This window comes from Mesoplodon bidens, assembly GCF_964165515.1.
Source record: "Mesoplodon bidens genome assembly, chromosome: 5".
Classification (NCBI taxonomy): Eukaryota; Metazoa; Chordata; class Mammalia; order Artiodactyla; family Ziphiidae; genus Mesoplodon; species Mesoplodon bidens.
In genome coordinates, this window is record NC_138161.1 from 115,942,418 (window position 1) to 115,966,667 (window position 24,250).

General features: G+C 44.8%; 1 protein-coding gene and 1 long non-coding RNA gene across 12 annotated transcripts in view; one reads left to right on the plus strand and one right to left on the minus strand.

Moving 5' to 3' along the window:
* The window catches only part of LOC308617362 (uncharacterized protein), a 38,858-nt gene extending 22,294 nt beyond the window's left edge, over positions 1-16,564 (minus strand). For 5 of the 11 annotated variants that reach the window (XR_014015859.1, XR_014015861.1, XM_081234411.1 and 2 more), the window contains exons 1-3: positions 15,951-16,564; positions 9,999-10,055; positions 9,837-9,884 (exon numbers count right to left, since the gene is read on the minus strand). Coding sequence is in view for 6 of the 11 variants with exons in the window: in XM_081234411.1 (XP_081090537.1) it covers positions 9,837-9,884; positions 9,999-10,055; positions 15,951-16,307 (462 nt within the window). In the remaining 5 variants the exon portion in view is untranslated. Of the gene's footprint in view, positions 1-9,836; positions 10,056-15,950 lie in introns of all 11 variants that reach the window. The other 6 variants (XR_014015860.1, XR_014015862.1, XR_014015863.1 and 3 more) reach the window with 2 other exon arrangements.
* Positions 16,298-18,889, plus strand: LOC308617363. Its single transcript, XR_014015864.1, has 4 exons — positions 16,298-16,389; positions 17,149-17,311; positions 17,852-18,277; positions 18,708-18,889. It is a non-coding gene; the product is annotated as an uncharacterized lncRNA (long non-coding RNA).
* Positions 18,890-24,250: the final 5,361 nt, after the last annotated feature.

The following is a 24,250-nucleotide window of genomic DNA, read 5'->3' on the forward strand; positions in this document are numbered from 1 at the left end:
CCAGCTCTGACCCCTCCTCTAAACTCCAGACTCATCTCTCCAACTGCCCACTTGAAAACCCTACTGGATGGCTTATAGATAAGTCAAATTGACCATGCTGAAGCCCTGACCTTCTGTCCTCTAAAACTTGTTCCTCTCCATCCCCCCATCCCAGGAAATGGCAACTCTAGACTTCTAGTTGTTGAGGAGCTCAAAACCTGTAAGACATTCTTGACCGCTCTCTTTCTTTAATCCCTCAAATCCAATCCATTGGCCAAGATTGGGGACTCTACCTTCAAAACACCCAAAATGCAACCACGTCTTAGCACCACTACCACCTTCACTGTGGACCAAGCCATCATCATCTCTCACCTGGATATTGCAATAGCCTCTTAATAAAGTCTCCCAGTTTTCACTATTGTTCACACACACACCCCCAATCACCTACAGTCTAATCTCAACATAGCAGCCAGAGTGGTCCTATTGAAAAAAAAAGGATCATTTCATTTACCTCATAGAATTTTCACGTGTATTACAGTGTTTGGCATATTGCACACATTCGATTTTTATTAATTATTATCGTTGCATTTAAATTCACAGGCTATCATATATTATCATGATTTCTAATACAGGCATACCACAGAGATATTGCGGGTTCAGTTTCAGACCACTGCAATAAAGCAAATATCTCAATTAAGTGATTCACACAAATTATTTTTGTTTCCCATTGCATATAAAACTTACATTAACATTACACTGTAGCCTATTAAGTGTGCAATAGCATTAACTCTAAAAAATGTACATGCCTTAATCTAAAAATATTTTATTGCTAAAAAATGCTAACTATAATCTGAGCCTTCAGTGAGTCGTAGTCTTTTTTGCTGTTGGAGGGTCTGGCCTGGCTGGCTGCTGACTGATCAGAGTGGTGGCTGCTGAGGGCGGGGGTGGCTGGCAGTTTCTTAAAATTAGACAACAATAAATTTTGCCACATCAACTGATTCATCCTTTCATGAATGATTCCTCTGTAGCATGCAATGCTGTTTTATAGCATTTTACCCACAGTAGAACTTCTTTCAAAACTGGAGTCACTCTTCTCAAACCCTGCCAGTGCTTTATCAACTAAATTTATATAATATTCTAAATCCATTGTTGTCATTTCAACAAGCTTCACAGCACCTTTACCAGGAGTAGTTTCCATCTCAAGAAATCATTTTCTCTGCTCATCCATAAGAAGCAACTCCTCATCCATTCAAGTTTTAACATGGGATTGCAGCAATTCAGCCACATCTTCAGGCTCCATGTCTAATTCTAGTTCTCTTGCTGTTTCCACCACATCTGCAATTACTTCCTCCACTGGAGTCTTGAACCCCTCAAAGACATCCATGAGGTTTGGAATCAACTTCTTCCAAATTCCTGTTAATGTTGGTATTTTGGCCTCTTCCCATGAATCATTAATGTTCTTCATGGCATCTAGAATGGTGAATCATTTCCAGAAAGTTTTCAGTTGACTTCGCCCAGGTCCATCAGAATGATCACTCTCTATGGCACCTATAGCCTTAGGAAATGTCTTTCTTAAATAATAAGACTTGAAAGTTGAAATTACTCCTTGGTCCCTGGGCTGCAGAATGGGTGTTTTGTTAGGCAAGTATGGAAACAACATGAATCTCATTGTGCATCTCCCTCAGAGCTCTTGGGTGACCAGGTCCATTGTCAATGAACAGTCATATTTTGAAAGGAATCTTTTTTCTTCTGAGCAATAGGTCTCAACAGTGGGCTTAAAATATTCATTCAGTAAATCATGTTGTAAGTAGATGTGCTGTCATCCAAGCTTTGTTGTTCCATTTATAGAACAGAGCCAGAGTAAATTTAGCATAATTCTTAAGGGCCCTAGGATTTTAGGAATGATAAGTGAGCTCTGGCTTCAAATTCAAGTCACCAGCTGCATTAGCCCCTAAGAAGAGAGTCAGCCTGTCCCTTGAAGCTTTGAAGACAGGCATTGACTTCTCCTCTCTAGCTGTGAAAGACCTAGATGGTATCTTCTTCCAGTGGAAGGCTGTTTCATCCACATTGAAAATCTGTTGCTTAATGTGGCTACCTTCATTAATGATCTTAGCTGGATATTCTGGATAACTTGCTGTAGCTTCTACGTCAGCACTCACTGCTTCACCTTTTACTCTGATGTCACAAAGATGGCTTCTTTCCTTAAACCTCATGAACCAACCTCTGCTAAGCTTCACACTTTTCTTCTGCAGCTTCCTCACCTCTCTCAGCCTTCATAGAACTGAAGAGAGTTAGGGCCTTACTCTGGATTAGGCTTTGGTTTAAGGCAATGTGGTGGTTGGTTTGGTCTTCTATCCAGACCACTCAGACATTCTCCATATCAACAGTAGGGCTGTTTCACTTTCTTACCATTCGTGTGTACACTGGAGTAACACTTTTAATTTCCTTCAAGAATTTTTCCTTTGCATCCATTCACAACTTGGCTAATTGTTTGGTTCAAAGGGCCCAGCTTTTGGCCAGACTGGGCTGTTGACATGCCTTCCTCAATAAGCTTAATCATTTCTAGCTTTTTTTTTTTTTTTTTTTTTTTGCGGTACGCCGGCCTCTCACTGTTGTGGCCTCTCCCATTGTGGAACACAGGCTCCGGACGCACAGGCTCAGCGGCCATGGCTCACGGGCCCAGCTGCTCCGCGGCATGTGGGATCTTCCCAGACCGGGGCATGAACCTGTGTCCCCTGCATCGGCAGGTGGACTCTCAACCACTGAGCCACCAGGGAAGCCCTACTACATTTTATTATTATCATGTTCTTGAAGGTAAGGCTATTATATCTGTATGTTACAAATACTAAATGATTTTCTGCTACTGTACATCTCTTCCCAACTCTCATGGCATTCAGTGCCATCATATGGTAGCTGGAAATCAGCTGCAGTGGGAGTATTTACACCATGGAGATTAGCAAGGGTGTTTTCACTTGGAGGTGCAGTTGTTAAACATTTACCATTACGGATAAAGAAGATGTGGTATATATATACAATAGAATACTACTCAGCCATAAAAAAGAATGAAGTAATGCCATTTGCAGCTACACGAATGGGCCTAGAGATGATCATACTAAGTGAAGTTAGTCAGAAAGAGAAGGACAAATACCATATGATATCACTCATATGTGGATTCTGAAATATGACACAAATGAACTTATCTACGAAATAGAAACAGATGAACAGACACAGAGAACAGACTTGTGATTGCCAAGGGGGAGAGGGGTGGGGGAAGGATGGATTTGGAGTTTGGGGTTAGCAGATGCAAACTATTGTATGCAGAATAGATAAACAACAAGGTTCTACTGTATAGCACAGGGGACTATATTCAATTTCTTATGCTAAACTGCAATGGAAAAGAATATTTAGAAAAAGAACGTATATATATGTATAACTGAATCACTTTGCTGTACAGCAGAAATTAACACAACATTGTAAATCAACTGTACTTCAATAAAAAGAATTTTTTTAATTTACCATTACACCACTAACTTGGGTTAACTAAAAAGTTGAAAAATACAGTGCTCGTGAATTAGCCCTGCTCTGTATAAAGCAGCTTCGTGTAGTGGAGAGACCTTTGCATTGACTAGTTCTGCTAATACTTTGAAGACATCATCTCTGCCCCTCAAGACCCTCAATCTCTTAAGCAGGCAAAAACATAATACTCACTCCATTGACCCATAAGATTATTGTGAAAACAAAAATTCATTTTAACTCCAAAAAATTGTTCTGTGGTTTATGATTTGTGGTTTAATAAAAGGGCTTAAAAATGAATATCTTATATAAACACAGGGCATTGTGACAAAGCATTGTGCAGTCTCAAGAGAACAGACAACAGATATAAAGGCATATTTTGCTATTTCCTTGACCTCAGTGTCTGGCTGGATGTGAGGAGTGATAGGACAGTGTTCCAGTGCCCATTGATGGAATCTGTGTGCCCTTTTGGGGGAAAACTTGATACACTGAAGTAGCTTTTAAGTTGGCACATTTTGGTTATGCTGGGATACTTGAGTGAATAACTCATGGCTAAAATTAAGGCTTATTAATAACTCAGAATTTTACGTTAAGATTATTCATTTGTATGCATTTTTTTCCACACACACACAAAAAATGTGTGAACAAAATGTAAAGGGATTTATTTAGCACTAAATCCTGTGATCTGTTTGTTGGGGCAAAGTGCTAAGTGCACTTCCTTCCTTCCCCAATTCTCACTCTCGATCTGCAGCTGTGAACTGAGTTTGGGGCAGAGAGGGACAATGTCCACTCCTGATTGTTGCCCCCTTGTGGCCATTAGACAGAAGCTTGAGTAGCCTGAACCACCTGCTGTGGACTACAGACACTTGGGGAGGGGTAAAGTCTTGGCAAGAAGTATCTGAATCCTTTTCAATTCCCAAAGCTTTGTCTGTCGAATAAAGAATGACTATTTTTCCAAAAAAAAAAAAAAGAATGCCTATTTTTCAAATTCATCTGGACACCATTGTTATGAACCAAACACAATCTCATTTCAAAGCCTTACTGAACCTATAGCGCCTTTGGGTCATGGGGGCCTCCATATGGTTGCATTGGTTGTCCTCTGGCAAAGGGTGCCCAACTGAGGGGGCTCATACAAGGGCTGAAAACCAGTCCCAAGTCTCTTTCATGGGCCAACTGCCCTACTTTGGGGCTGAGCCAGCCCTGAGAAGAAGTGGCACCATTTTCTAATGGATCCATCTAGAAAGCCCTCTTTTACCTCAATTTCATAAAGGCATAGAAGTATACCAGGGGTATTACATATGTTCTCAATCGACAGATACTAGTCAACAATTACCAGAGTTGTACAGGTGTCCAAGTATTTTTGCCAGCAGAAAAAGAGGTCTTTATGTCCAAAAGGGTTAGAAAACCCTGAGTGAGATCTTCAGTCTCTCTGGACCAACATTTCCAGTTTTCCCCCGAGTTGTGTGCATGTGTGTGTGTGCGTGAGTGTGTGTGTGTGTGTGTGTGTGTGTGTGTACGTGTGGTAAAATCCAGCTAACCTGGTCTCTGTTAGGGGGTGAGCTTTGTAACTTCATTCTTACACACACAGATACAGTCATAGGCACACCAAACACATACACATCACACTCCTGCTTTTGAGACACAGACTATTTCCCTTTTCCTTTGCCCACCAGGTCTACTTCTATCTCTGATTTCCAAAGCCTTCGATGACTTAGCCTTTACTCGTTCATTCCCACTGTTCTGCGTTGGTGCAGCCTCCCTTCTCAACCCGCAGGCATTCCTTGTTAACCTGGGAATTGAAAGACATATTTCCTTCCTGCACTGCCTACCCTTTGGGTCTCGGTTCATCAACTCTTCGATATATATGTGCTCTTCTTTCTTTCCTGGTGGAGCTCCATCTCCAGGAAGGTGGTCAGGTTCTCTGTAGCAAGAGCTACATCAGTCATTTCTCTCTTATCTTCCCACACAGCACTCTGTACAGCTCTTTCTTGGCAGGGGGAGCCCAATGAGTCAGCGACCCAACTGAACCGACATCAGAGGAAGGATCAAGACTGCTCAAAAGAAGGTCTAATGTCACGGGGGACATTGGATGATGGCCTCCAAGAAGCCCCCTTCCTCTGAAAGGGAAGGAAAGCAGCTGGCTGACCACGTGATGACGCTACGGGCACAGGGCAGCCTGGTACATCAGTGGCCCTCAATAGCTGTTTTGTTGGAAGAATGGCTCAACTGTACTTCTAAGTCAATTTGAACCCAAAGCAGGAAGGGATTGACAGACTGCCCACCACTCCCACAAAACTGATGGACAGTATTTTGAAAGCATTAATTAAATTCTGAGTGTAACCTTGGTGGCAGAATAGAAATGGATATGAATGATTAGCAATTAAAAACTACTCAGTCTCTGATTTTTTTTCCAACCTTATATCTATTTTTCTATCTGAAAAGAGTATATTTTCCAACTCCTTTTACGTTCCTCTGGTGGAAAAAAAAAAGCATAAACACCACTTCACTGCTGATTGATCCTTTCCAAGATTTCACCTGTTTTTCTATTTGAAGAAAGTATGTTTTTCAGCTTCTATTGTTTTCCTCTGATGAAACACTGGAGCAGTTTGGTTCTTGAGTTATTTTTTTGCCATGTAATTAAGCTGATTAATATCCCATATGGAGTGGAAACAATTGGTTTCACGTATACTGGTGTACAGTTAGCCACAGAGCTGTAATTGTTTACATGTTTCTCATTTCCTTGTGGAAATTTTTAGACTTTGTTAGATAAAGATCTGGCAGACTTTAACTCTGAATATTACAGCCTTTGGTTAGCAGACGTGGCTGTATCCTGTTCAGATCTCCAGGATGAAATTGGTATTCTACAGTTTTGTACATAACAAACTTTGAAGATGCATGCCTCCCCAGCATCCCTTTCCTCTTGCCTGGTTCTGGCGGCACCCTGGTTTTTGCTCAGGGATACTCTGCCCCCGTGCGGGCCTGAGGTTTAGGAAAGCTGATTCAACCTCTGGTTGCAGTGAGAGCTTGATTGGTCTATAAGTAATCTTGCCCCCTTGCCACAGAGATTAGTTTAAGAATCCAGATCTTAATAATCAGCACGTGGCATTCCTCAGGCCAAGGAGATTGGTTTAGAAGGGGGCGTGTGCCCAAATTCTGGCCCATGAGATGAAACAGAGGGTTTGGTAGGAGTTTCTGGTCAGGAGGGCTTCTGATTTTAAGAGTGGAGCTACTGGATGAGATGATCCTTCCTCTTATGGACGTTGCTATGGCCAGACTGCAAGGCCTGGAAATGCTACAATCACCTTGCTGTCAGCCAGGGTCTGTTGCCAATCCACAAAAGAAGAAGGGGACAAGCAAATCATAGAGAGGCAGATTGGGGGGCTATGGAACCACACCTGATGGCTACCTAGCATCTGGACTTTTTCAGCTACATGAACCAATAAATCTCCTTTAGTGTACAAGCCAGTTGAAATGGAGTTTTCTTTTACTTGCAGCCAAAAGCATCACTACCAGTACAGAGAGTTTTACCAAAGAAATGTGAATCAAAAAATAAGAACTCAGTCTTATGAAAGATAAACATACATATATGTGTACATTTAGAAAATAAAATACAGAGCAGTCCTAGATATAGTATAGACCTCCCTCTTCTATTTTCCAAATGAAGAAATAAGTTCAGAGAGTTTTGACAAAGCTTTAAGTAGCAAAGTCAGAATAAGTGGAAAAACCCTAGATATCAACAAAAAGCTATACTTGGCCAAATTTCTTCAGAGAAGCCCTATGGGCGACATGGTACCAGGCCCACCTTCACCTAAGTTTAACAGCTAAGCCCAAGGCCTCCTACTCTTTTGCTGTAGTTCTTGTAAACTATTTGAACAGTAAACAGTTCTGTGAGTCTTCTGGTTTTCTATATAATATTCTGTCTTGATAACCTTGCCACTTTCTTTAAGGGGTTTGGCATTTCTTTGTGAGGAAATGGTGAAGAAGAGAAATCCCCAACTTTCCTGGACATGAGCACAGTGCCCTAATACACATAGTGTAGTCAAATTCTATCTGAACCTCGCTCTCTATCCCCAAGCAAGTTTTCAAGATATTTTTCTAAATATGGAGAGTTCTCCTGCCAAGAATTCTGGTGACAGTTGCTGAGCAATAAAATTTCAATCTTCTGACTACGAATGAATGAATGAACAGTCTCTCCACTGATACATCAGATTGTATAGATTCACTGGCAGTCTTTTGAAGAATCTGCTGCAGTCTTACTTTAATAGTGCTACTACCTTTATCTTTTGAAAGGACTCTGAACTTTCTGAAGTTTAATAATCAGAATGGAATTTAAAAAAAATTTCCTCAATATTGAACAATGGGTATTATATCATTATTTACCATGTAAGTATTATTGTGGCACATTACAAAGCACTGGTAATATGGCCATAGGAGATTTACACTTGCCTAATTATTTAACCCTGAAGTTTCTTATTAAAACTTGACTCATAATTCCATAAGCATGTAGGATTTCAGAGGAGAAAACACTCATTGAAGCCTAGGATATTTAAGGAGATTTCAGCAGTGAGACATGAGTTGGCCAGGTAGAACTCAGAAAGGAGAAAGCAGAAAGGTATTCTTATCTAGGGGAATGGTGTGGACAAACGTGTGGTGATAGGAATGCATTAAAGCATACTTCAGGGAACAATGACTCAACCAGTCTGGCTGGAGCAGAAAATAATGGGGAATCCTTTTTAAAAGGTAATGTGTAGAAAACTTTAAAACCCTAACTAAGTACTGTAGATTTTCCTCCTGTAGGAATATGGGAGCCTCATCCTAGACCACGGAGAGATGAGACTGCAGGCTTTTTTAAGAAGGTGAGTCTGGTGGAAGAGCATATGGCACTGTAGGCTGGGGCCCGGTTTAGATGAAATGGAGAGGTCCGTGTGCACCTGGAACAGCGTGACTGAAGGAATAGTAAAAAGGGTGAAATGGTGTGCCAATGTAGGAGACATTAGGAAGATGAAGATTCAGCTGCTCTGGGGACCAGCTGGATAAGGAAGTCCAGACCGAGAGGGCATCGAAAATGATTCTGAGGGTCGCAGCCTCTATGATGGGTGGATGGATGAAACTGCCACTGGAAAAGTCGAGAAATGCAGAAAAAGGAGCCACCTATTAGATGAGAAAAGGAATTTTTTTCCCTGAAAGATTGAGTTTGAGGCAACAGGACAATAAAGTAGGTACTCCAGGCAGTTGGATAGGTGCAGTTGGAGGAGAGAATAGTCACAGCTGGAAATAAGGATTTGGGAGCTGTTGCCCCCTCAACAGCTATTCCTCCTTCCTTCTGAATAGAATCCCACCTGCATTTGGGTTGCGAGGGCCCAGTTGGAGAGGAAAAATCATGACGGTCCTGAGTCCAAATGGAGTACCTCGCTTCCCTTTGATTGGTCCAGGGGTGAGCCATGTGATCCTATTCTAGCCAATGAGACACACGGGTTTCTGAAAAGGATTTTCTTTCTCCAGGAGGAGAAGGCCTGCTTTGCTTTCATCTCCCTCCTTCCTGCTAGGGACTGTCAGGAGAGAATGGGATTATTGGAGCAGCATCTTGAGGGTTGTGGCTGACACACTGATGATGACAAAGCAGGAAGATGGTAAGAACTTTGGGCACTGGTGCCCTCGTTGACGTGCTGATCAAAGTCTGGATTTGTCAACCTCCAGACTTTTTGTGACACATGCATTTATTAAATGTCTCTGTTATTTAACTCTCTGTTGGTATTTTATTATTTTCACCAGAAGATATTTTAACTGCTATGGATGTAATTATTAACGCCTGTGAGAATAGATGTGACCTGAGAGGAATGGAGTAAGAAAAAGACAAAGCCTGGAGAGATATACCCATATTTAGGAGGTGGAAGCTTTTCACTAATTAAACCTTACGGTTTCATAAAAATAAGCGACACAGAAAACTTGTTTTCATCATGAAAACACACACACAAACACACACCCCTACAACCTCCCTCCCGCGAGCCACATTTTCCATAGAGCATATGTTTCAAATGAAGAGGTATTTATGGTGGCTACTTCCGAGACCAGAAGGATGGCTACCGCAAAAATGAGGGCTACATGCACCGGGGAGGCTACCGCCAGCAGCAGTCTCAGATGGCCTACTGATTGCTTGACTTCAGTCCCCAGTGCCCTAAACCATTCAACGTTTAGGTCCAGCCACACCCCAGTCATTAAAGGTCTATTTAGAGTTGCTGCAAAAAAAAACCCCAAAAAACCCAAAAAGGAGATCTGTTTCAGTGTGGAGTTCCAGGGGGGGTGATTATTTCTCTGATGTGCTTTCTATTGCTAAAATGGAGTACCTCTGAATGAGACTGTTTGCTCAGCAAGCGCCTCGTTCCTCCTTCTCCCTGGAAGAATTAGAAAGCAGGGGGAATCAGGCCGCGGTCTCTCCCTGTGATGGGTAAGGAGCTCTGTTTATTCCTGGGGATAGTGGCCACAGGCTGGAGTGAGGGCTGACTCACAGGGTAGCGAGGAAATGGCCTGGATCTTTGACCGAAGTAAGCAGTGTCCGATTCCACCTGCGGGGAGGAAGGAGAGGTTATGACAAAGAATGCCATATCTATTCCACTGAGCAATTAAGGCCATTCTTTTTCTTGAAAAAGCATTCTCTTAAAACGTTAAGGATAATGTAGCTCCCATCTTGACAGAACGTACTGATGACTGCTAATGGATACATTCTTTTAATAAGTGAAGAGGCACAAGAAAATTGCCAGATATTAGAGTCCCACACATCTTATCTGAGTCTATAATGGCCCTATCAAGTGACCCAAGTGAAAGAAATGTGACTCTTCAGGGGTTAAAGGAGTCTATCTTTCCTTAGTGCAATATAAACTCACTACTAGGAAGAACAGTAATCCATTGGTCTATCCTAGGAAATGTTTAAAAGGGGGACCATATCTCAAGTTAAATGATGCATTTCTTTTTGGTAGAAAGAAAATATGAAATAGAACCTCTGTGCACCGTGGATTTATGTAAATAGCCTCTTACTGGCAATAGAGCCCAAAGTTCTATTGGGTCTCTGAGCCTTGGAATCTTCAGCCAAGAAGTCAAAGAGCCTGTGTAGGGCTTCCCTGGTGGCGCAGTGGTTGAGAGTCCGCCTGCCGATGCAGGGGACACGGGTTTGTGCCCCGGTCTGGGAGGATCCACATGCCACGGAGCGGCTGGGCCCGTGAGCCATGGCCACTGAGCCTGCCCGTCCGGAGCCTGTGCTCTGCAAAGGGAGAGGCCACAACAGTGAGGGGCCCGTGTACCGCAAAAAAAAAAAAAAAAGAGCCTGTGTAATATGTTGTTAATCTTATTTGTTCTTTTTTTCAATACCTTCCATGGTGTTTTTGTTGGTTGGTTTGGTTTGGTAATTTTAAACTCTATCCTTAGAAATGTTTCTCAAGATTCAAGTAATTCTTAGTACTCCAATCCTGGGGGACACTTCTTAAAATTTATAAAGAATTCCAACAAATAAGAAAATGACAAACAACCCCAGAGATAAATGGACAAAAGAAATGTACCAGGAACTCAAGAAGAAATGGCCAATAATCGTATAAAAAGATGAATGATTATATAGTAGTCTGCAACTTGCTGTTTTCAGTACAGCAACTAAGCCTCTAAGCTTCATCCTTCCATGGTATTGTGTGTGGCAATGTTTATTTTCACTGTTGGAATGATATTTCACTGGGTGAGTTTTCTATAATTCCATTCTCCCTACAATACATAGAGTGTGAATCTATATTTATAAAGCTCAAAAACAGCTCAAAGAGATAAAAGGGATTGCAAAAATTGTATATCTGATGGAACTATTAAAAATAAAGTAATGATAAAAACAAATTTTAAGATCTTCCCTTGGAAGAGGGGGAGATTGACATTGGGGGTGGGATAGGAGAATATCAGTTATCTATGGCTGCATAGAACACCACCCCAAAACTTAGTGGCTTAACACAAAAACCATGATTCTCTGGTCAGGACTTCAGGCAGTGGTCAGTCAGCAGGGCTGCCTTGTCTCTGTCCCACTAGAACTAGCTGCCTCTCTCATGTGGCTGCCTTCACTGCAGAGTCAAGATGGTCCCACTCTCAGGCCGGGCACCTCAGGCCTTTTGCACATGGATTCTTTCTTCATGAGGTGTCTCATCCTCCAGGCCCTCTCTTTCCACGTGGCCTTTCCCTCCAGTAGGATGACCTGGAGTTCTTGACAAAGGGAAAGCACCCACGTAATGCTTGTGTAATTAAAACTTGATGGCAAGTAAAATCTATTACCTAATGCAGGAGTGCCCTGTGGTTAAATACTTTTTGGAAATACTGCACCTGGCATCCCCTCTTAGAGACTCACAAGGCAAACAATAAGCTTGCTAAAGGCTCTGGGGGTCCTGCAAGGAGCAAAAAAGCAAGGCCTTTTTTTGGTAAAAGGAGCTGGTGAGAAAAGGCAGAGGCCCTCCATCTTCTCTTTCCTCAGGGAGGTACGGAGGGAGGGCTGGCTTAGAGAAAGCTATTAGAAGGGTTGGGTCTGCCTGATGAGAACACCCTCACCATCCGAGCTCTGATCTCCCTGCTCCCAGGAGAGTAGCGTGTGACTGCAAGTGGCTCTTCGTGATCACTGAGGCCTGCTGCACACACATGAGGCCTGTAGGAAGTGGGTCACTGCAGAGGTCAATGGTGCCTCTCCTGGAATCAGGTCTCCTGTGTCTCTGCCCCTCCTCACTGCCCTGCCCTGGTCTTGAACTAGCTCACCTTCCTGATTCCTGCCTCTCGTTTGCTTTAACCCCTGTGGCCTGCTTTGGATCAATTATCCCGACCTGTTTTGTGCAACTTCAGTTTGTCCCCGATGCACAGTGACCATAAGCTCCTTGGACTTTCTTTTTTCTCTTTTTTTCCCTTTACTTAATTTGAAAGTTAACCCATACTGGTTTTAACAAATTCAAATAATACCCCAAAGTGATAGTGTCCCCTTGTCTATTCCTATCCCAAGTCCCAACTGTGTGTTTCCTTCTAGATGATTTTCTATATTTATATAAACACACATGTGCATATGTTTGAACAAAATGGGTATCAATATGTGCATATCGTTCTGTAATCTCCCTTTCCATCTAGCGTTGTATCATGTACATCTTTCCAAGATGGTACACATAGACGAATGCAACTCCTCTTAATAGCTGCAGTTCCAAAGTATGGAAGTGCCTTTATTTATTCAGCTGTTTCCCTCTGATCAACACTGACATTGCTCCTTATTTTCTGCCGTTGGAACCAATGTGGCAGTGATCTGCCTCGTACATGAGTCTTTGCACATTCAAGCTCTTGTTCTGAGGACCAAGTTCCCAGAAGTGGTAGTGCTGAATCTTAGGGCTTGCCTGGCCTCCCCTGTCTCATTGTCCTCTTGACCCTGATGTCCTAGAGACCCCTGTGGTCACCTGCCTGGCTGCTCAGGCCATCCTGGGGTTCACCCGTTCCAGGGCCCGTCTGCCTGGCACCCTTCTGGAAAGCAGTCCCTTATCTCCTGCTTAATGAAGCTCTGCCTTGGCAGCACAAGTTAGTCATGTTGGTTGATAACTATGCGTCAGTACAGCACCTGCCACATTGTGTTAGCATTATTTTTCTACTTGTCTAATTTCCCCAGTAGATCAGAAATTTCCAAAGGCATCACTGTTACCAAACACAAGTTTGCGTGTGTAAGGCAAAATAAACTGGAACATCAGAGTTTGGAGCAGAGAAACATTTACTACAGGGCCAAGCAAGCAGAATGGGTGGCTTGTCTCAAAAGACAAGCCTTGGAACGTTTGGAACGTTTGGTTTCAGCAAAGCATTGTTAAAGGCCAAGTGAGGGAGGAGCAACCCAGGGTCTGTGATCAGCTCATGCACAATTCTCTGATTGGATGATGGTGATCAAACCTTAGGCACCAAAAGGTCTGGGGGCTACACGCTCATGATCATCAAGTAGTTAACTTCTTCCATTTGGTGGTGGGTTTTAGCCTCTGAAAAGCTCAGGAAATAGGCATGAGATACTATGATCTGGGCAGTTCAGAGAGGAGCTACAGCAGAGGATATGGGGGAGGGGTCTATCCTGGGAAGGCTCCATATGGTCTTGCACCATTATATCATCAGGGCTTAGGGCCCTGATGGGGCTTAGGGCTTAGCACTTGGTGAATGAATGAAGGGATGAATGAATGAATTCATTAACAAATTTAATTGAATTCACACCGTGTGCTAAACACTGGCACTGTGTATATACAGCTATGAACAAAGCCAAACTTCCTGCTCTTGAGCGGTGGAGACACAATAAACACATTATAAATAATTAGTCAGGTGGTAGTAAGTGCTATAAAGAAAAGTATGGCGGACACCTCTCCTCAGTCAGCCATTAGATACTGGCCAGCACAGAAAGGGGTATGGTATGGTCTTGGGCACAGTGGCTCTCCTCAGCCATCCCCAAAGGGGTCACCACTGAGGGCTGTGGGCAGCACTCCCAGCAGCTGAGGGGGTGAGGCCTTCGCTCCTGAAGGGGTTTTTCTCAACGAGGTAAAGTGGCCTGTTCTGACGGGGAGCACAACAGGTTGGGGGCTGGCAGTCAGTAGGCCCTGGTTCTAAGCCCTGTTGCTTTGGGGAGAGAAAGTAAGAGGAAAAATTGCTGAAAGGATTTCCTGGGTCTGTTTGCTTGCAGAGTCCTTTCCCTTCCCCAGCTCCGCTCAAGGTGCTCACACCTGCAGGCTGGAGTTCTCCAGCTCCCCGGCAGCTCTTTCTGACCAGGGCTGGCCAGTAGGAGCCACTAGTCAGACATCATAAGCAGGAGGAAGGGCAAGGCCAGGTATTTCTTTCCTCCTCTGCCTTGCACAGAATCTCCATTAGGAGCCTGGCTCCAACTCTGCTGTTCAGACCGAGGGTGGGTCCAGCCTCCATCAGGGAACCTCTTCCCCTGGGCTCTGGTGACACTACTGTGGGAGACATGAGATGCTCAGGTCCCCTTCAAGGAAGGACCTGCTGCCCAACGGCAGGGGTGAAGCTGGCAGCCCACCTCCAGCCATCAGCTCCTGCAGGGTCAGCCTTGCAGTGTCATGCTCTTCCCAACCAGCCCACATCCCCTGACCAAGGGGGTGGGTATTAAGTGCCCAGCCATTTTGGCTGAATGCAGGACATGCTGGTGGGCAACACTCCAGACCTGGCTGAGGTTTTGTTTGGTCTGCATCACAAGGCAGCTTCTTCCTCTGTCATCCTGTTTCTCCTTTCCGTCCCAGGAGCTGACTCCTAATAAACACCATGAACCCCAAACCATGCCTGTCTGCTTCTAGAGAACCCAACCCGGGCACCACTTCTTCCTCTGTCCTGTCTCAAAGGCCAGTGGCTTCCTGTGTCATTAATCCCCCCCAGGGCCCTTTTGAACACTCAGATTTTGCATCGTCTGTGTAACCAGTTCACTGCATCATATTCCCATCTGTTTAAATACTTAAACTGGGTTCTGTTTTCCTGCTTAGAAACTGCCTGACAGGATGAGTTTTGCATCTGAATTTAAGTTTATATTCTGGCCTCCCCTCCTAAGCAATTGTGTTATAAAAGGGCCCCCTAACTCACACAAAAATATTACGAAATACAGTCCTTTAATGGCCTCAGGGCCACCTGTCAGTTGGAGGCTTGTAACACTGCCTTTTGTTTTGTTTTTTTGGCCCTGGAATCTTAGTTCCCCACCAGAGATTGAACCAGCATCCTCGGCAGTGAAAGTGCAGAGTCCTAACCATTGGACCACCAGGGAATTCCCTGCCCTTTGAAAGAAAGGACATGGCCAGCCGTGGAGGTGCCCCTTAAGCAGGTAGAACCAGCCAGCAGCTGATGAGTCGGAGTCCCCCACGGTTCCCAGACCGGCGGCCAGCGCTGCTTCTCACCTTCCCCTGCTCCCTGCTGTCACCCGTGACTCCAGCTGAGGCTGGACATACTGGGCACCAGCACTTCTGGAGCTGGGCTCCCGCTTCTTTGCACAGACCTCCCCCCACCCCTCCCCTTTTGCCACTGGCTCTGAGCTTAGCCGGTCTCTGGTCTGCACCTCCCCCGTCTCTCCCCTGAGGGCAGGGTTGGGACTGGGGTGATGACAAGAGCCCGGGGTACACATGTCAGGGGGACTCCCTTGGAGGGCTGGCTGTGCAGGGCCCGGGGGGAAGCTCTTTTTGGAAGAGTAAGATGGGAAGCTGGCCAGAGGCCAGGAGTGGCGCGGGAACCCCTGTGTCAGCCAGGGCACAAGCAGGAGACAGAAATCAAAGCAGCTTGTTTTTATAACAGAGAGGATGCAAGAGGAAGACTTGTTAACGAGGTAACTGCAGAGGCCAAGCAGAAGTCTAAAGTATCACAGAGGCAGCATCTGGGAAGCAGCGGCCCCCCAAGCTGGGGGGACGCAAGATAAAGGGAGAGACTGAAATTACGCAAACTTAGAAACTCGGAGGAGGGACCTGGTGGCTGGGACTCCAATCTCCGAGGAGTAGGTGCTGCTCAGCGGGTGCTGGTGTCTCCGAGGGGCCCCAGGAAGCTGGGTCTAGCGAGTGTCGAGGAAACTGCAGACTGGATTCAGCTGCTGCCACGGGGACTGGCCGGGTTGGTGCGAGCAGGAACCGGGAGGAAGCGGAGGGAGCAGCCCCGCCACCTCCAGCCCTGCAGCGTGCTCTACCGCCCCCTGTCGGCAGACCCCGGCAGCGCGCGGCTGATAAAGCCGGGTTTGGTCCGCGGAGCCCCAGCCCCAGCATCTCATAGCTGAGGACAGAAGGGAAGGCTTGGAGCCAAGAGACTGAGAGCGTTGAATAACGGGGCATCCTTTCCTAAAGAGTCCACATCCGAGGAGCCTCAGACAGGAGTGGCCTGGGACCTGGCCAAGAATACAAATCAAAGGGAGAGGTAAGAGCAGTTCCGGGCCCTGGCAGGTGATGGGATATTCAGTTTGCAAACAGGAATCAGAGTTATGATAGCAGGATTTCAGGAGTGTTTAGCGACAGGCAGGAGCATTTCTAGAGCTCCTGAGAACTTGGCAGTGTTGATGCAGTAAAGCACCAGCCTCCATGTCTTTCTTCCTTCCCAGCCCCCAACCGCGCATCACCACCCACACTAGCCTCCTCGTTGGCTGCTGGGTCTGCACTGTCGGATACAACGGTTAGACTTTTCACCACTCTCTCAGTGACATACCACAGAAGTGCAGTCCTCAGGAAGTGGCCGTATTCTTTTATCTGTTGCTGCATACGAATTCCCCCAAAGTTGAGCAGTGTAAAACAACCAACATTTAATATTAATGAATTATTATTAGTAGTAATGATGATCTCAGTTTCTGTGGGTCAGGATGCCTTTGGTTTGGAGCTTCTCACAAGATTGCATGAAGGTTTCACAAGGGCTGCCTGCATCTCGAGGCTCCACTGGGGGCGGATCCTTTTCCAAGCTCACTCCCTGGCTGTTGGCAAGTCTCAGGTTCTCACTGGCTGTTGGTCAGAGGCCTTGCTGGGGTCCAGGCGTGTAGGCGTCTCCATAGGGCAGCTCATGACACGGCAGCTGGCTTTTCCCAGAGTAAGAGAGAGTGAGGGACTGCAAGAAGGGCAGAAGGCACAGGCATTTTACACCAGTTTCAGAAGTGCCCTCCCATCACTTTTGTTGTATTCTATTTGTTAGAAGCGAGTCCCTAGGCCCACTGTACCCTGGAGGGGGCAGATTACAAAAGGCATGAACGCTGGGAAGTGGAGGGTCATCGAGAGCCATTTCCAAGGCGGCCTTCTCACCATGACTCAGCCCATAGCTGCGCTGAATTTCTCAGAGCAGGAGATCTCCATCCTGCGTGAGTAACAAACTCCAAAGGCTCAATTCAACACATGTTGAGTCTCCTGTTGCAATCAAGTTACACTTTATAACAAAGTTAATGTAAGGCATATATAATGATACACGTAAGTATTATGGCACCATATGGTAATTAGGCATCCATGGTAGAAGGCTCTGAATACTTTTTCAGGTAGACTGCCTATTTCCTCTTCATTTGTTTGGTCTGGTGGGTTTTTATCTTGCTCCTTCATCTGCTGTGTGTTTTTCTGTCTTCTCATTTTGCTTAACTTACTGTGTTTGGGGCCTCCTTTTCACAGGCTGCAGGTTCGTAGTTCCCGTTGTTTTTGGTGTCTGCCCCCAGTGGGTAACGTTGGTTCATTGGGTTGTGTAGGCTTCCTGGTGGAGGGGACTGGTGCCTGTGTTCTGGTGGATGGGGCTGGATCTTGTCTTTTTGTGGGCAGGACTGCATCTGGTGGTGTGTTTTGGGGTGTCTGTGAACTTATTATGATTTTAGGCAGCCTCTCTGCTAATGGGTGGGGTTGTGTTCCTGTCTTGCTAGTTGTTTGGCATGGGGTGTCCAGCACTGGAGCTTCATGGTCGTTGAGTGGAGCTGGGTCTTAGCGTCGAGACGGAGATCCCTGGGAGAGCTCTCACCGATTGATATTACATGGGGCCAGGCGGTCTCTGGTGGATGAATGTCCTGAACTCAGCTCTCCCACCTCGGAGGCTCAGGCCTGACACCCGGCCAGAGCACCAAGACCCTGTCAGCCACACTGCTCCCAAGTCTACTGTTGCTCCCAAAGTCCACTGTCTCAATTTGGGATGATTCGCTGTCTATTCAGGTATTCCACAGATGCAGGGTACATCAAGTTGATTGTGGAGCTTTAATCCGCTGCTCCTGAGGCTGCCTGGAGAGATTTCCCTTTCTCTTCTTTGTTCCCACGGCTCCTGGGGTTCAGCTTTGGATTTGGCCCCGCCTTTGCATGTAAGTCACCCTCTTTTGTCTGTTCTTGACCCAGACAGGAGGGGATTAAAGGAGCAGCTGATTAGGGGACTCTGGCTCACTCAGGCCGTGGGGAGGGAGCGGTATGGAATGCAGGATGGGCCTGTGGCGGCAGAGGTAGGCGTGATGTTGCAACAGCCTGAGCTGCACCATGTGTTCTCCCGAGGAAGTGTCCCTGCATCACGGGACCCTGGCAGTGGTGGGCTGCACAGACTCCCAGGAGGGGAGGTGTGGATAGTGACCTGTGCTTGCACACAGGTTTCTTGTTGGCTGCAGCAGCAGCCTTAGTGAAAAACGTTATTTTGAGTTTTTAAGAAATAAAATATTCATCTATATTTTTGGTATCTATTATATTTATAACTATGTAAGAATTGAATTGCCCTGCAGTTAACTATTTCTTTGCTGTTCAAAGTGTGGTCCATGGACTGGAAGCATCAGCATCACTTGGGCACTTGTGAGAAATGCAGAATCTCAAGCTCTGCTCCAGATCTACAGAATCAGAATCTATTTGCAAACAAGAGCCTCAGATGTTTTGTACCTTCATTAATGTTTGAGAAACACTGAATTACTTGACATATGTTTCGTAGATATTCAATTAAACATTTATTGATTTTGATTATCTAATTTTCTGTTTTGCATTTTGGAGTCATTACATGTTTTTATAAGCTCTCAAAATTTTTCATAGGGTTTTAAGACATTCCCAGGTCCTAGCCACCATGTCTAGACAGCCTAGGGGATGAATTTGGTGAATCCTGCACATAGTCACATCCCCTTTGGCTCCAATCTCTGGTTTCCCTCCACAGTTAACAATTCTTCAGGTCATCATCTACCCGGTTCTCATACGAGCTCTTCCCTGAGATCTGGCTATGATGATACCCATGGCTCTCAGGGCCACTGTCCATGGCTGAGGGACCCCAGTCCTCAAGGCAGGATTCAGGGATACCACATCCCAGGCCTGGTTTGGCTGGCCAGGGAGACAAAATCAACCTTGTCTTTTCCAATTACTACTCCTACTGAAGAAGTAACCTAGTCCCATTTTTTTTTTTTTTTTTACTATTCACTAAAGTACAATATACATGTAGAAATGTACACATACCAATTTACAGCTCAATACATTTTCATGCACTAAACATTCTCCCCAAATCAACCCACAGATCAAGGAATAGGACATTACCAACACCCAGGAAACCCTTCTAGTCACTACTGTTCCTTCTCCTCCAAAGTTAACCACTGTTTGGACTAATAACATAGGTTAGTTTTTAAACGATTTTTATTCATTATATAAACAGAATGATACAGCATATTCTCTTTTGTCTATCTTCTCTCACTCAACTTTACGTTTCTGAGATTCATCCATATTGTTGTGTGTAATTGTAGTTTGTGTTCTCACTGCTGTATAGTGTTCCACTGTGTGAATTCAGTACAATTAAAAAAATCATGATATCATTGATGGGTATTTGGGCAGTTTCCAGTTTGCAGCTAGGCACATCTTAGTACTTTTCGGGGGGGAAACATACATACAACACGCTTCTGTGGGAATTATCTGGGAGTGGAATTGCTGGGTCATAGGGTATATCTTTGTTTAGCTCTAGTGATACTGCCAAACAGTTTCCCAAACTCTTAACCCTATTCTTCATCTAAAAATGAATTGTCCTGCCCCCATTCTATCCCTTCTTAGAGTTGTGACAAATTTCAAACATGACATTCTTTCTCAACTGCAAGACTTATACATTTCTACCAAAACATTGGTGCTACTATTTCAAAATAAATAAGTGCATCCATGAAATCCTCAGCAGTGGCAGAGGGAAAATGCAAAGAATCCGGATGACAGCTACAACGCCAAGATGTGAAGACGGTTTTCTTTGTTGCCGAGAAGGTTGGGAGCCTTTTTGCAAAAGATGCTGCCAATCACGCTTGCTGATCTTTGCAGGGCTAATTAACAGCACTCGGGCAAGCAAGGGGGACGGGCGGGCGCCTGCATGGTGATGTGAATTGAGCCATCCCAGGGCTTATGGCTAATTATAAACACAAAGAGCACTTAAAGGCTGTGATTTGAAGAAAAAAAAATCCCTGAACAAAACCAAGAAAACCTCTTTGGAATTCTAATGCCAGCATGCTTGTGATTGCATGGCTTGAGGGCAAGGGTACCGGCAAAAATCTACCGTGGACTAAATCACACAGCACCCTATGTCACGCAGCCACACTCCCAAACATGCTCAGGGGAAGGGCTTCCTTTGTGCCATGCAGGAGTTGGGGGAAGTGTGTCAATTCCATTTCCAGGGCGTCCTGGCCCTAGCATGATAAACCTGTTTACACCAAGCATGGAGAAGCAGACCGGGGTAATCCAGGGCCCTGCAGGGGTGGGTGCGGTGGGGTTATCTGTGCAAGCTTTAATCCCCATTAGCTACAAAGCACAAATAATCCGTAAAGTATGCAAATCAGATCCCAATGAATAGCACTTATTAGCATTTCCTGGAACTGACCAAGGAGAAGCTGTGAATGTATGCCAAGGAGGAAGGCAATTCTTGTGCACCTCATTGCAAAAGCTTGTCTGATCAGGCAAAAAACCCTGGGCTTGCTGGGAGGGAAGAATAAAGCTGAAACTGAAAGGCAGCTTTGGTGCCCTCAGATCATCTGGAAGAGTGTCCTCACAGTTCAGGCATGTGGTGTGATTTGACGTGAAATGGAGGAATCAGATACGAATGAGTTTCCCGTGCTTCCCCATCCCTTGGGGCACTGCCTGGTTGTGGCCCTAATAACCTCTGCATATACCCACATGCATCTTCCTGGCAGCCTCTGAGCAGAGACCAGGACAACCAAGGGCCCCAAAAACTTGAAGAAAAGGGCTAGGGTGGGGGGAGGGGGCAAAAGAAAAAGAACTTTTACTTAAAAGGATGATGGAAAGCTGTCTGCACGAATAATCTTGCACTCTCGGGCGGGGGATCTTGATCTTACCTGATCCTCGATTCTTCTGGCAATTTAGTGAAGCCTCTGGACTCCTTTGCAGAACAGATTTTGAAGTGCATAAAATATAACACATAGTACATTAGGAGTTTGGGATTAGCAAATACAAACTATTATATATAAAATCGATACACAATAAGGTCCTACTGTATAGCACAGGGAACCATATTCAAAATCCTGTAATAAAACATAATGGAAAAAATTATGAAAAAGAATATATACATATGTATATATAACTGACTCACTTTGATGTACAACAGAAACTACATTGTAAATCAACTATACTCCAATAAAAATAAATAAATAAATAAAACACATAGTATTGTATTAAAGTATGTATAACTATCAAAATATTTAAAATATAATATGGTACCAAATGTGCTTCTTTATTAACACATGAAATATTGAGATCCAGTAGCAGATCCACTGACTACAACAGTTTTAAAGCAATGATGAGCATGAGCAATATTTTAAGATATCTACCACATAATTGTAATATAACATAAAAATATCTGTGATTTCACTTAGTGACAGTCACAGGTGCTGCTAACATCCCTATAGTGCAGGGGTCCCCAATCCCTGGGCCACAGGCTGCACAGCAGGAGGTGAGCAGCAGGTGAGTAAGCGAAGCTTCATCTGTATTTACAGCCGCTCCCCATTGCTCACAATTACTGCCTGAGCTCCACCTCCTGTCAGATCAGCGGCGGCATGAGATTCTCATAGGAGAGCCAACCCTACCGTGAACTGCACATGCGAGGGATCTAGGTTGCACACGCCTTATGAGAACGTAATGCCTGATGATCTGAGGTGGAGCTGAGGCGGGGGATGCTAGCTCTGGGGAGCGGCTGCAAATACAGATTATCATCAGCAGAGAAGTTTGACTGCACAGAGGCCATAATAAATCAATTGCTTGCAGACTCATATCAAAACCCTATCAGTGAGTGGCAAGTGAAAACAAGCTCAGGTCTCCCACTGATTCTGCATTATGGTGAGTTGTACAATTATTTCATTATGTATTACAATGTAATAATAATAAGAATAAAGTGCACAATAAATGTAATGCACTTGAATCATCCTGAAACTATCCGTGGAAAAATTGTCTTCCGTGAAACTGGTTCCTGGTGCCAAAAATGTTGGGGACTGCTGCTATAGTGTGTAACTTACACCCAAAATTGAAGGAAATGTGAAATTTCAGGTACAGATTATTAAAGATAAAGATGTACTTTTTTCCCATCCAACTTTACAAACTTTCTGAATTCTACCCATAGACTCAAGATTAAGAAACTCCATAGCATCAACTGAATTTTAAAAGATATATTCAAGGTTATTAATAAATGTTTCCCTTGCTTCAAAAGACTTAACAACAATTTAAAATAATTCTTAGGAAAAAATTATTCTTATGGACATTGACATTGAAAAGACTGATACAGCTATTGCCCCCCTGAACGTGCAGCTTGCCAGCAACAGAAACGAATGCTGAGCCCCTGATATGGCACTGGTCCTCCAGGAGACCAACTTGCCCTCACAACAATAGATCCTATTCTGGGTGTGGGTCTGTCTTTCATGCCTACAGAGCCTCATGGAGCACCATTTTCCAGGAGTATCATTTTTTTTTAAATCATTAGTGTTGTGTCTTCCACATAACATTATCCTCTATGCCATCAAGAGCTTTGGTGGCGCAACATTTCTTAAAATGAATCCATAAAAAATCCAAAAGCCATTGGGGCTGGGCTCTTTTTAAGCTGAATTGTCCATTAGGTAGGGCCAGCATTCTAGGGTGGAAGGGATGGTGTCTCACCCCAATTCTCCTTCAGTAAGGAAGCCCTTATTCCCTCAGCTGCTAGGAGTATTGCTGGCAGACAGCCCTGACATGTTAGTCCCTGTTGAGGATTGCCTTGTTTGAAGAGGGCCACCTCACCCAAGGTTCTGCCTCCTTCTAAAAGCTGGCTGACACAGGGGTGGAAAGCTTTGGCCTCTGCCCCAACTTGGAACTACTGTAAAGGATCATCTCAGCTTCAGAACTGCCCCTGGGTTGGGCTGAAGCCTTCATTGTGACTACATCACAGCCCAGTTTTCTTTTCTACCCAGTTCTGTTCCCTTCCATAGGTTTGACCCAAGGACTTTTCCTAATAAATCTTCTGCATGGTTATCTCCATGTCAGAGTCTGCTTCCTGGTGAGCCGGACTGACAACACGTACTTTTGGATCATGTTTGGCTCATAATTGATGGCTTCTCTCACCCACAACAACTTTACTCCAAAAGGTGGTCACTGCTTTTCTATTACTCTGACATTTTCTTCCAAGCTGTGACGGCCATCAATCTGTGAGTTTTGAAGCTGGTACTTTTGATTTTCACACATAAATGACAACTATGTGATGACTACAAACTGGCCACTGAAAGCGACTCTAAGAGGCCATTGACTGTGACTCTTATCCCATCCCAGAGATATTAAATGTGAAGAAAATTTTTCTCTACCAAGGTTGCCTTTCCCATTTTCCTGAGTTTCTTTTGGGTTTAAAAGGCTCAGATGACCTCATGGCTTTGGCTTTTACTGCATAACCTTGTCCTGCTTGGTCTTTGGTGGTGGCCAAGGAAACCAAGGATCACAACTAGTCTGTTTTCTTGCCCTGACCTGTGCCAGAGGGTCCTGGGGAGCCTTGGGCCTCACCTCATCTCTGGTAGTTCTCCTGACATCTGGCTGTGGTTTTGGAGCATCCAGCCTTTGTCTAATACAGGTCCCTGTAGCTCTAGCCCTTGTGAACTCTTCCACCAGCCTGCTTCACTGTCATTGGAGTCCCACCGGGGTCCTTGCTTTGTCTAGGTCAGCCCCGCCACCATATCTACTCCATGGTGGTCACCCCATGTTGGCAGAACACTTGGAGAGTTCCTTCCTCCTAGGGCTCCAGGGGAGAAGCAGGCTTTCTTCAGACCCCCAGACCTAAGTCTTCCCTTTCCCTTTTCAGTGTTTCAACATTAGAAGGAGCCAGGACC